General features: G+C 35.2%; 1 protein-coding gene across 1 annotated transcript in view; it reads left to right on the forward strand.

Moving 5' to 3' along the window:
* Positions 1-13,288, forward strand: part of LOC116165094 (RNA-binding protein MEX3B) — a 38,394-nt gene extending 25,106 nt beyond the window's left edge. Inside the window, exon 2 of the mRNA XM_031479390.1 lies at positions 9,995-13,288. Within this exon, the coding sequence (XP_031335250.1) occupies positions 9,995-11,004 (1,010 nt within the window). The 3' untranslated portion in view covers positions 11,005-13,288. The remainder of the gene's footprint in view (positions 1-9,994) is intronic.
* The last annotated feature ends 662 nt before the right edge of the window (positions 13,289-13,950 follow it).

Here is a 13,950-nt window from a genome sequence, read left to right on the forward strand (position 1 = left end):
GCCTGACGTCCATCAAAATTCGTTATCTTTAGAGCCAAGTAAAACTTTTGGAAATGGGAGGGGGGGGGGTCGTTCTACTCTTCATAGTATTCTAATGAAAGGTCTCATCGAAATGAAGTCTTGTAAGAAGAAAGGTCGGCTTCCAGGCTTTTTTAGTGACAATGTACGGAAAAATAAACACCCCATCACACTATTCAGGGTGTATCACTATATTGGAAAATTATGTAAACTTAATAATGGTCACATTCAAATGATCAAACTTTGGATACTGGTCTTTTTCGAAGCATGGCACGTTCAACTTTCAGGAAGTGAAATTACACTTTCAAGACTCCTCCAGCTTCAGTCACGCGAAGTTAATCTCCAAGGTTGAGATATTTCGGAAAACCGTTTTCATTTTACATTCTGTTTTCAAGGATGTAGTAATAAGTCGTTTTATTTATTATGGCTTTAGGGGGTCTATAAAAAACCAAAAAGTGGACCCTGCTACAATAAATAGTTCTGATTAATTGCTGTAGTTCAGGAATGAGGCTATATAGGTACTTTACTTATTGAAAATATCCTGTCATAGAAACGATTGTCAACCAAAAGTAGTGAGGAAAGTAGCATCTGCTATTCGGAAATTATAATAGCTAGCAGTTTGTTAGACGTGTTTTACCCTGCATGATGTGTCAGAACAAAGTTGTATGATATCTTCTTGCTTACAATTCCTTTTTCAATACATTCTATAAATGGATTTTACCTTCTTTTGTTAAGTTGATTTATATTGTCAATAACACAGCTAAGTAATAAGCAATAAAATTTAAGGTTTCCTTTAACCTTGATTCTCGCCTTGATTATACAATAACATCACCGACATGTTTCAATTAACACCCCATATCACGTTCAGTTTATACCCACATAAATAATTCGTAAGAGCTTTTGGCAATAGATTCAGAAGTGACCCAGTGACTTACAATAATAACGTCTTACGGAAAAACAGTGACAAGGCGGCGAACTCGTACTTTTGATAATTTTCCCTCCAGTGCGCCTTTTATGACCTCAACAATGCAAAAGTAGGATGTGTGTTTTATCACCAATAGGCGTGAAAAATCTTTATGCTCTTCAGTTTGAAAGGCAAAAATTCGATGCATCTGGCTAATTACCTACGTAAAGTTCACAAACATAACTAGCACGGAACCAATCACTTGTGTTTTATTTAGCTGCGGTCATTGTCGTTATCTCTTTTATCAAACCTTAACCTTCTTCCGTAATCTAAGTCTGTTGTAACTAACGATTGTTTTAAAATTGTTGATGGCGAGTTTTAAGAAGGATAGTGTCATGCAAATCCGTTATAGAATTTCACTGACTGTTAAACTGTACTCGTGATAACACAGAAATTTAATCTTAAATTAAATTGACCTCAAACTAGTTACATTGTAATCAATGGCGTGTAATACCGATTGATCGTATAGTTTGACAATTATTTACCTCGTACTTGTTCCATTATCACACAGGTCTTTGAACTGCCGCATTTCGATTTATGTCCCAACGCAATGTGTTATTTTTTGAAGCGTGTGCCGTCGTTATATCTCTGGGCATTTCTTTTGTAAATCCCAATTTAATCTCTACATTATTGTGTTAAGTACCTAAACAACTTTTTTAAGGCGAATAAAAAGGATTAACACTATTGTCGTTAAATTTATTTCATTTTACACATGCTCAAGTGTTATACGAGAGGAAAATCGCCGCCATTCATGGATTTATTTGCTATTGTTGTAACTCAAATTATGTGCAGATGAGTATTTTTTTATTCAATGGTGAAAATTAAAAAAAAGATTTCGTCATTGAACAGATGACAAATTCGATCACGACCTGTTCAGTTCATATATTTTTTTAGCAAAAGTATTTTAAACGAAACGTGAATTTGTTGCCAAAAACTTCAGGGTTTATTTCGTTCCGTTTAAAGGTCATTTCCCTTCATTTGACGCATGGGGTCTAATCGGGGGTCTAACACACATTTTGCAAGGAAAAGTTTCTTCTCAAAGATTTAATTTTCGTCCTTCATATTTTGAGAGCGTTTCATAGAATATTATAATGAAATTTAAGGATAAACCACGCCCGTGCGTCGATAATACTTTGTTCCTACCCTGCGATACATACGCACAGGGTGAATAGCAGTATATATATCGGAAGTGGCGCAGGACGATGGCAATGACTTCTATTGAACGTGAACTACCGGGGTCGACGGCTGCGTCGCGGCGGTCGTCCGGGTTTTCGCTTGCGGTCATAGCGGGGTAAGGACGTGCTGCACCCTGTCATGTGACGTCTGCAACCCCCACTGCGTTGCACCAGTTTCTATAGCGACCACGCTTAGATACTTCCGGTTTTGAAAGCATTTCTTAATTAGCATTTAATTTCTTTTTTTATTATAAGCGAAGAAAAACGATTAACACGGTGCGTAATTCATTTTTCCAAACAGAAAAAAAATGTTTGCCTTTAAAAAAACTTTATTTAACTTAGTCTTAATTTATAACAATGAAAGGATCATTCCACAATAAATTTCTGGGTAGAGAAATACCTTCTCGACATTCGCAACTTTTAGGACCAGATTTTCTGATCGAATCTATTTCTAATTGAACAAATCTGACAAACGTATATACATTGAAAACATGTGAACAAAATTTGTAACACGGATGCCCCTGTATTTTTCACAAGGAAACCAAGAATATTTTGGGACATATTCTAATCGCGTTATTGACAATGAAAGGAAAAATTCACGTCAAAAATGCGAATAAACCATTGTTGCAATAATCAACTGCATTTGCTTAATTTAAAGTGAAATTTGAGACACGCGCGGAAAGTTCAATGTTAAATTCGAAGGAGATGTGATTTTATGATAAAGTTACCCTAACTGATTCTTTCTAATTTTTTCTTTTTGAAAATTTGGCGTCCTAATGATATTTGATCGTCCACTTTCCAAGATCTTTTATATCGAGACTGCAACTTTATGTAGTTACAAAAATGTACAAATGATTATTATTCAATTGTTAGTAAGTATTATTTATTAGTCAAAATAAAAATTATAATTATGCTAATTTCAAACGTTATTTTTACATCAGGATCAAAAAATCTGCCTGCTTATTAGTTGTACATTATTCTCGAAATACTCGTCCATTATTTCTACCAATTCAATCAATTGCCATTACTTTTATTTCCAAAATCTATTTTTGCTACACGTAGGTACCTATATTATATATTTGTTATAATGAAATTTAACAGAAGATAAACCTACCCGTTAAATAAATCTTATCAACACAGAAGACCTTGGATCTACTGCCCCTAAAATTCGATAGGGCTCTTTCTTCCTTGGACCAAGAGAAGCACATGGACGCTCCATATATTCAATTTCATTGAAGCGGCACTAATAAAGTGTAATATTCGCCTATGACAGAAGGGTTTAAGTTTTTTATCAAAAGAAAAACAGCTACATTATTCTTCGTGGATTGTCGATTGTCATATTTTTTTTGTAATTTCCTGTAAATAATTGTGTTCAACGGTGGTTGTTCTCGGCGAAAAGGGTTCCAATGTATAGGTAGTGAGTTTAATAAGCACGGGGAAAATACTGATAGGTGATTCATTAAATTATTTAGAAGAATATGTAGGGAATGACCCTTGTTTTAGTCCACCCTCTTTCGTTTTTAGGTAATCAATAATATGGATGCAGTTTACTAATTTAAACCCGTGCGCGCGTGTTTGAAGGGGTGTGTATGTATATTTAAATAGCGTGCCTATTTTTGATCATGGTAAAATTTGCATTGCAGAGTGCCTTTAAAACCGCACGTGGCACATTTTTTGATATTAGGGCACGTGTTCCCATTATTATTCCGCTTTTCGGGGGCAGTTTAACGGCGGATTTCCATTATTTTCAAAAGTGTAACAAAAAGTTTTCATTGTGCGGTTATTTAATGTAAACAACTTATCCTACTGACAAATGTTGTGCACGCATATAGAATATAAAACATGTGCACCCACACGCGGCCGTCTACCTCACGCCTGGGCATCTTTTGACATAAATGCTCAGATTTCCGGAATCTATTTTGATACATAATCTACGAGTTTATTTTAGCAGTGAGAAAAATCTTCAATTCATTTACCTGGCACTAAGCATTGCGACTTGTTTTTCTTCTGAAACTTAAATGCGTTTTGTCTATCATTGCTAAACGTTTCCTTTCAAATGCTTTGGTCGTGAAAAAAATGCACAATTACTACATTTTAATGTGTTACGTACAAACGGAAATGAGAGTGATAGTTAACCATCCAAATATCTACACACTTAATACAATTGCCTCTTCGGAGTAATTAAATGTCACGCAAAATTCGGTTTGCTCTGTCTTTCATAATTAACGTTACTATATAATCCACATTTTTAAAACTTTGTGTAGATACCTACATTTCTGCTGCGGGTTTGGACTGAGTGCTTCACTTCATCCAAAGATCATGTAGTATGATCTTTGCTTCATCACTCCCATTACCTGATGTTACAGTTACATATATGTATTTGGTTTCCACCGAATTTAGTTACAGACTATATTTGGATCCCATGGGGTGTATGTCCACCCCGTTTTTCTTTTCATTGACTTTTCGATTTTCGTACCAAGTTGTTCTTGGCTGTGTGATCATTTCGAATATGCACTTTGATATTTGGTTATTTTTGTTTCTTGGCGATAATAATATCCTTCCTTCTATAGATATTTGTGCCATTCCTAATTATTCATTTGTTGTAATTACAATAGTTTCCCTTCTGGAAGTACTTACTATTAGGATATTTCATTTGTTCATCTTACATGAACCCGCCACCCTTTGATCAAAAATGCTGTGGTATTAAAAGAACAAAATAAAAAAAACACTTTCGATCGAAAGCAACGTAACTGGTGCAAAATGGTCTGTAGAATCCAAAAATGTACCGTACTTAAGGTACACTTCAAAAAAAGGCATTTCATCCAACAGGGCGAATCTTGATACGTTTACGTATGCTGAATAAGATGGTTGGAAGTGTCGTGCAGGGTATATTAATTATGTCGTTTCGGGGCCCACACATACTGTTAAGATTGAAATTAGCGAAGGAATACTCAGAGAAAACAAAAACCTGGTAAGAGACGAATACCACTTTCATTTGGAACATAAGAGAAGACTTTTTTAGGCCCGTGAGGTCTTGGTGTTTTTAAAAAATCACCATTTTTGGGGTGGAGGGGGGAACGAAAAATTAGAGAAAATCGCCAAAAACTGAAAAAAAAACAGTTTTTACGAAAACGCCATCTGATATTCGGATTCGATAATGCGATTTGTTCCAATTGGAAAAAGTTGAAATTAATTCTTAGATTTTTAAAATTTAATATTTTTAGCGCATTTCCACAAAAATAAAAAAAGCGCTATTGTGGCCACTTTGTCCGTCCGTCCGCTAGTTGTTACTGCTTCTACTTATTCATTAATACCAAATGTATACGTACATAATGTAACACGTACTGTATTGTTCTAATAACGCGCTAGAAAGAGAGTACGTTTTCCTAATAAATCTAATCTAATTGCACTTTCCTCTTCGCCATCGGAAAAGTGATAGATAAAGAATAACATTTTATTTTCTAAGAGTTACGCCATTGACTGAACTTTTCACCTAAAGTAAAAATTGCTAAACTTTGTTGTAGCAGAATTTTTATATTTACTTGAACCTAATCTGGTTACAGCTACAAAATTGCATATGTCCGTATGTGTTTGCATTTTCTCAAATTTCATTAAATCTTCTAATGGAGCTACCGCCGCTTCTTTAATTAAATTAAACGTGCAATTAAAATACAATTGCAGAAAATAACATTGCATTCGCATTTTGTTCGGTTCATTGTAAGTTCGTCGAAGACACGCCGGTTTGAAAATGTCATTTACTTGGCCTAACTCCAGACGATACATTGCAGACATTTTATTTAGTATTAGAATTTGATGTATCAAGCGGTGGCTATGAATGCTAAATGCCATGCCGTTCTATCCTCGAGAAAATAAGAACGCGAAGTTACTGTAAAATTCCTGGACTGACCCAAGTTTATAAACTGATGTGTAACTCGATCTGGAAACGTCAGGTCCTCTTTTAGTGGTATAATGATGGAAATGGATATCAGATTAGAAACTTGTCAGAGTAGGATTGTAGGAAAGGTCGGCGATATCCACATCAAACTTCAACACGCTTTATTGTGGCCAAATTTTCTACAGTTTCCTTTAAGATCCTTCTATGGATTCATCATCATAATACATACAGAATTGATTGGAGCAGCTAGTGAGTGCAACCTTTTGAATTTGGTGGAACTACAAAAATTTGCTATAAATGACTATAATAGTTTAGGCCAAATGAAATACTTATATTTATCTAACGCAAGAGGGTTACAAGTTATATACAAATTCCATTTTGGGTATTTCTATTTCTTCATAAAAATTCAAAAGGGCTTTGCCTGCTCTCTTGCTGAACATGATTTTAGCGTGTATTTTTTAAATTAGCTTTGTAGGTAAAGAAAACGAATTATTGAAAATCTATCATCCAATTGACCTACTAAAGTCCGGGTGTCTTCTCCCTAAATTTTGTGATTGCGATTTAAAATTAAGTGGCGAAACAGCGCGTTTGCTGTTATACAGTGTAGAATGCATTTATAGAAAAATTACAAGGGCTACTGTTATTAGTAACAACTGGCAGACATACGCAGCGGAGGTCAGCCGCTGCTACTATATTTAAGTCTATTGCATTCTTCTCGTTGAGTTGTGTCATTGGCTGCAGAATCCCAGGAATAAACATACTGTCAACCTCGGTGCCTTCGCATCCGAAAAAGAAAGACTAATTAGATTTTGGAACATTTGATTAAAGTTAATTCGTCATTAATGTGACCTATTTATTTTGTTTTTTATGTAATTACGGTTAATATGATTTCAGTGGTTATGCTGTTGAGCCGCCGGTATATAAAAGTGGCGGTGTTAATTAGTCGCAAATGTACAGGATGCGTTTGATATCCTGACACATGTGGGAGAGAGGATTTGATCACGACCCTACTTGTACTCCTGCGTTATTTGCAAATTAATATTGAACTGTATATTAGTTTTGACTTTATATGGAATATTTTAATGAGTATGCACTTAACGGATAATTAACAACGTTCATTAATTAGCGGAATTATTGAATCGCATAAAACGAAATTACTTGGAGGTACAAGCCTTCCGGTATCTACTTATAAGTCGCTTATGAGTAGTTTTTAAGTAATTATTTTAGCACCTGGCGCTGTTGGTGCAAGAGACTATTTTAAAACTGGAACGTTTCGACATTCGTAACACAACCTATCGGTACGCTCGACAAAAATCACTTCGTCAAACAGCGTATTAAATGAAATGCAATGGATCAATTTAATGAAAGAGGAATACAAATTAGTTCGGATTTATAATGAAGGTTGTTTTACTTTATGTTGGCTGTAATAGTAGCGTTACGTTAACGTTTATAAAATTATGACTTTGTCTGGTTTTATTTTTGATCGCTCTACTCTGCCTGGAATCGATTCTTTGGCGACAGATATCCTACGTCTGTGCGCTCTAACGTACCTACTTCTCTTGCAAACATAAATTAATTATCAGGAAATGTTAACCAGCTGTATTTTGTATCTACCCGTCAAAATTGTCACGTGAGGGAAAAACACCCAACAGCAAAGGTGGCATCTGAAGTGATAACGTTAATGCGCTTTTACTTCTTAAACAGCGCTCCTCCACAGCCACTTCCCTATAAGAGATCAGCCCTGAGATAAATCGAAAAGCGTCTTTCGAGTTATAACCGAAAGTTTCATTTACAAATAAAATTCTCATACCATCATTTTTCGTCTGCTTTATAACACTTTCAGGTCATTTTATGACACTTTCGTTTTTATGTAGGTATATACATTTGCCTTTTTCACTACTCCATTTTGTTCCTTAAAAGCCTAGTAGTTTTAAAGAAGCCCAGCCTGCACTTAATTAATCGACTACCGACACCTTGCGTAGCTTTCACTTCCTCATTTAGTAAGAACAATCAGCTATCGTGCGTCTGTTCACCAAATGGAACTGTCGCACATTCAAAGAATGCATTAGTCAAACCATTTCGTTATCCATAAAACTACACTATAATGTTATAAAAAAATCCTAGCGTTTCGTCAGTCTGTAATGGTTTTTGCAGTTTCCATTACGAGCATGAGACCACTATGGCTGTCAGACGATCTTGATTTGACTTGGTTATGTTTAGTGTTCGGCTTCTTTACGCTTTTGCCACCATTTAATAAAAAAAATGCTGACCCTAATAAGAGTTTTAATCATGTCTCAATCTTCAACTGACCAGCCTTTTCCGCAATAATGTATTGCATCAATTTCATCCGATATCTTCCAAATTACTGCACTTATTTTCATTTCATTTCATAACTTCTTAATAATTGAATGTTGCTTTCTTTATTAGACAATGGTCTAAGCCTAAGCAATTCGCCACTCGGTTACAGAGAGATTGAACGAAATATCTTATCTATAACAGGAACTTTACAGCAAGAATATCGCAGAAGTGCGATCGGAAACGATACTTATCATATTACTGCTTCATCCAAATTTTCTGTAACAGAACACAAATTTAAAAAAAAAGTGCTATACAGAGACCTTGTAGGTGTCGGTGTGTATAAACCATTTATTGTATTTCCGCTATGTTTTATTACCAAGCCACGATTTCCTAAATTTAGAAATTTGAGTTAGACATACTAATTTATTGCAACTTATTGAGCTGGAGCCTAGGCTGATGTGTTAAATGACACACAAAAACCTATCATCCATCATGATAAAAATATCTTAAATTATTACCTTTTGTATTGTAATTATTGTTTGTGCATAAATCAGAGCAATACCAGCAGCAAATACACCCCATCAGCACCACCATTTAAATTGACACTAATTTCATACAACTTTTCGTTCTTATCTACATTCCATATTGCGATAAATCACTTGTTCTTGCATTCGTTCATGAGATTTTTTAGGTAATCTTCCTCAATAGGACTTGATGTGGGAATGGAAGGTATGATAATAGACGACGAAAAGTAAATCATTTATATGTATTATCAATTCATTAACGGTAACTTTTAAATATTAATATCTGAACAAAAATTCTGATTTCGACTTAGTAATCTTTTCCTCGATCTTTTCCTGAATAATGTCGTAATGTCCAGCGATTACTAAGAAAAGGCAAACGCGAAATTTTGCAGGAACTCTTAAATACGGTTTTTGAAATCATTGTTCATTAAAGCGCAGTTAAGGATTGAAGACTACAGAAACGTTCTACCCTTACCCTAATGAGTACCGTTAGATGTTAAAAATGTTGGGAACCAATAATTTGAAAGGGACAAACAGTATACGGTTCTTTTAATATTAGTAACCTCCAATGGTTCACAAGGATTCTTTTATAATGTGTAGGAAACCGACACTAATAAATTCCCAGGTAACTTGCTAGCCGTTGCGTTGTTGCGATTCTACTTTTCCGAACCAAGGTTAGCTGCTGCATATACCTGGCCATCGCACCCGCGGCCTCTTATTTATTAAGTTCTGGAACATGTATACAAATAAAGGAATAGAAGCGAGCCAACATATTTTATATTACTAATTCGACCTTTAATTTCTTTCCACCCATAACTTCTGTCTATCGCGTGAATAACAATCGGTTAGATAAAAACTTGAACCGCCGTCGAAGAATGGCCAAAAGCCAGCCCTATTGCATCGGTCTCGCATGCAGTCAGTTCGCCAATTTATCGCCCGCGCACAAGGTAAATGTAAGTGACCTGTCGGCAGGTTGAAGGGCGTAACTGCAATAGCCGACGGCGATGCATAGTCTGGCGAAGACCGCCAATTTTGTCAGTTGACCTATTTGGATCGGAATTAATTATTTTTAATAACTTTATCTTAAAATGTCCACTAACGTAATGTTTTTTTGTTACAGGTTGCAAGATCAAAGCGCTTCGAGCAAAGACCAACACTTACATCAAAACACCTGTACGCGGAGAAGAGCCAGTTTTCGTGGTCACTGGACGCAAAGAAGATGTTGCGAAGGCAAAACGTGAGATACTATCCGCCGCCGAACATTTTTCCCAAATTCGTGCATCGCGTAAAAGTAATTTAATAGGTGGTTTAAATGGTGCACCACCCGGTCCACCCGCCAACGTGCCGGGCCAAATAACCATCCAAGTGCGTGTGCCGTATCGCGTTGTTGGTTTAGTAGTTGGACCTAAAGGAGCAACTATTAAACGCATTCAACATCAAACGCACACATACATTGTGACGCCAAGTCGTGACAAAGAACCAGTATTTGAGGTAACAGGTATGCCAGAAAATGTTGAAAACGCGCGAAGGGAAATTGAGGCTCACATTGCACTACGTACGGGAAATGGAGCATCCGTAAATGGGCTTAATGGTTTGGGAAACTTAGATGAGTCGACAGATATATTAGCTTCGCTTTATAAGACTGGACTAAACTCAATTTTTAATTATATTGAACCTTCTAGTAACGATGCCTTTAGTAACATGACATCTTCCACTGGTAGCTCTGGTGCATTTTCAAGTTCCGGGTCGTGTTCGAGTAGTTCTTCGAGCTCGGGCGGTCGTGCCGATTTAGGAGCAATCTGGGGTTCAAACGATCGCGATGAAGGGCTGGGCGACTCGCCAAGTTTTGATAGTTCAACCGCCCTATCAAACATATGGTCATATCAACCAGCACCTACCCGCCCCTCACCACCAAATAGCACCAGTCCTGCAGATTCTCTATTAAGTTCGGCTAAGTGCTTAGTGTGTAGTGAAGCAAAAGTTACCCACGCGTTAGTACCTTGTGGTCATAATTTCTTTTGTATGGACTGTGCCAATCGTATAATATGCCGCGAAGGTACCGATGGTCACTGTCCAGTCTGTTCATTACGGGCTCAGCAGACCATTCGTATATACTCGCTTAATCCCTAAGGTGTTGTAACTTCATCACTATTCGATCGATCTCCCTCGAATATACTATATTATCCTCATTGCGCCGCCATCCACATTCCCCGGAGACCGCGCGCTGTGTTCTTCATACACGGTTCGTGTCGTGCCGTTTGGTCACATGGTCCACAACGAATACCTACTAGAATTACGAAGTATATTTTTGTTGTTTCATTCATTGTTTAGAATGTTTATTTTTAATGTTAGAAATGTGCGATTCGGACGGCGCGAGACGTACCAGTGGCGTAGTCGTCATTTTGCCAGTTTGCATGTTACTTTTGTTAATCGTAACCTTATTCTTTTTATTACTATTATAGTATTAGATTCGCAATCGAGTTTACTTTGTATTTTTATGTGTATGCGCTTACGGTAGAATCGTCTTCATATAAATAAACCCATAAAAGACATAATGTGACACATTAGGTTAATATTGTTTTATAAGAATAAACCGTTACATATTTTCGTTACTTTTATATTTTTGTAAATTCATCACGTTATTGTCATGGTGTTATAAAGTCTGAATCTGATTATAATTTAAGTAATTTAAGATAAATTATTAATATTATTAATCGAAAGTGGTTGGAAATGCACAGTTCTATGTGCATTTCCAGCTTTCAAAACCTTACACTGAAATGCAGATTCAACATTTTTCCCTCTGATATAGTCACAGTCGAGTTATGCCAGGTGTATATGTGTTCAAAATTTGCATGAAAACTGTTTCATGTGAACTAGAATTAATTTGAAATTATTTAAACACGAGTATAATGCGATTGTTAGTATTTTGGTAGGCTTTAAAAACTTATGCTTTTGCGGTAGTCCGGTGTCACTTCTTAGGGCAATATTAATTAAGAGGCATACATTTTAGTAGGGGATGACTATATCTCGGCTGTGATTACTACTGCCACAGGCCACTGCTATGCTGACTGATGTATATACAAGTAACTATACATATCCCTTATTGTTAGTCGAATGTGAGACCACTCATTGTTGCTATTGTTCTGTTGTGTCGTGTGATGTGATAATATATAATTTTTATATTTCTTATAGCGTATAAGTTAAGAAAATATAAAATTATTTATATGTAATTTTATATCCTTCAGTCAGCATTAAAGAGCTTTTGCAATTCTTACTTTTACGTTCACAGCCACAGCATGCGCTGCTACTTTTAAATAAAAACTCAGTATTTACATCTACATAACAGCATACTTCTCAAAAATTATTTTTTCCATTTCCTAAGCACCATTAGGCTTTAGTTCTCTGCATTTTTATCATTAATCATGCACATTTAGTACACTGTAGTACTTTCGGCTGACATAGACCGTTTGTTAGTACTACTTACTACTAACTATATTGATATTAGGTATTATTAGTAATATTACTTTGGTATACTGTGTTTACCTAGAGATATTGTATGATTTCGTTTTTGTTTCTAATGTGCTAGGAAAAGAAGTAGCTATTTATTTACAACGTGCGATATAAACAAAATGCTTAGTGTTATGAAACTATTTGTTGCTAGTTTTTTATTTAAATTAGGCACCCACAGTATACACACACTTATAAAAAAAAGAGAAATATTTTATTTATTTTTTTTATTATAACGTTAGTGTTATAAATTAAATTAATATATTATGACTGCATACATATAGAAAAGGCAAACGGAATTTGTCAGTCGTTTATTGCGGGTCTCCCCTCCCGATGACTTAGTTTGTTTATACGTATACTGTAAATAGGTTGTTGTTTTATATAGCTATTAATAACATATTAATTATTATTTTATTTTTTTACCTATTTTTGTGAAGATATTTAATAATGAATGTTAGTACAATGCGTGCAGTCAGTATGTGTTCACAGTTTGTGTGTGCATGACTGTTTGAAATACATAGTTTAATTAGAGTTTTTGATTAATTATTATATATTTATATTGATATTTTACTTATAAACAAATCTTGTGGTGATTTCTTTTTGTAATTTTGTATTTTTTTATTCGTTTTTGACGATTAAATATATAAGTACGTTTTCGATTAGAAATTTTAAAAATTAACATCAAGTTGCTAGGTTTGGTCAACGCTTACTTCTACATAGACCAACAGAGTCGTGCGTCACGATATATATGTGATATTAATTTATGTAGTGATTGACCATATATAAGACTTATTCACATATATATCTGGAACACGTTACGAAATTACATAGTAAATAATAATTAAGATATTAATGACTCTTATAAATTAATTTACCAAATATGCGAATAAATTTTTTTTGATTTATATAATTTTTGTTTATTTTCCTTTTTTTTCACTAGGTATCAAACGCCTTTCGTTGTGTCCCGCATGAGATGTGTTTTAATTTTTTTTGTCGTTTGATGTCAAGCATTTTCATCTGCATGTTCGATGGCTACCGTAGACTTAAGTAGCGCACAAAAGCACGTCATGTATTTGTAGGAAAATCGCGTTTTATATTTTAATAATAAGAATTATAATCATATAATCGCGTGATGTAGGTGTAGCTACTACTAAATAATAATTAATCAGGTGAACTTTAGCGTTTTCTGCTCAAAATGGCCAATAATGGCTGCTTGTGAGATCCAGAATGGTGTTATTTTAGTAGGCAATAAGATATACGAAAGAAAATTCAAATTCTTCCGTGTTTCTATCTACCTCAACCTAAGGGATTTTTGCATTTAATTCAAAAATTACAGACACCGTTTTATAAAGGAGAGCTTTTTTAGTTCATTTTCGAAAAATTAATCGCCGAAACATTTTAAGAATGACTTTATTTACGAAAGAAGTTCCGATTCCCGTTTGCGGAGGTAGAAAGAAAGAAAATGTTGACCATTTCTTTCGCGAATGACTGAACGTTAACACCATTCCTAAAGGGCACGACTTTGAGGAGGTGCTGTGGCAACCGATTTATTAATAAAGTCTTCCTGCC

Source organism: Photinus pyralis, unplaced genomic scaffold, assembly GCF_008802855.1.
Source record: "Photinus pyralis isolate 1611_PpyrPB1 unplaced genomic scaffold, Ppyr1.3 Ppyr1.4_LG2, whole genome shotgun sequence".
Taxonomy (NCBI): domain Eukaryota; kingdom Metazoa; phylum Arthropoda; class Insecta; order Coleoptera; family Lampyridae; genus Photinus; species Photinus pyralis.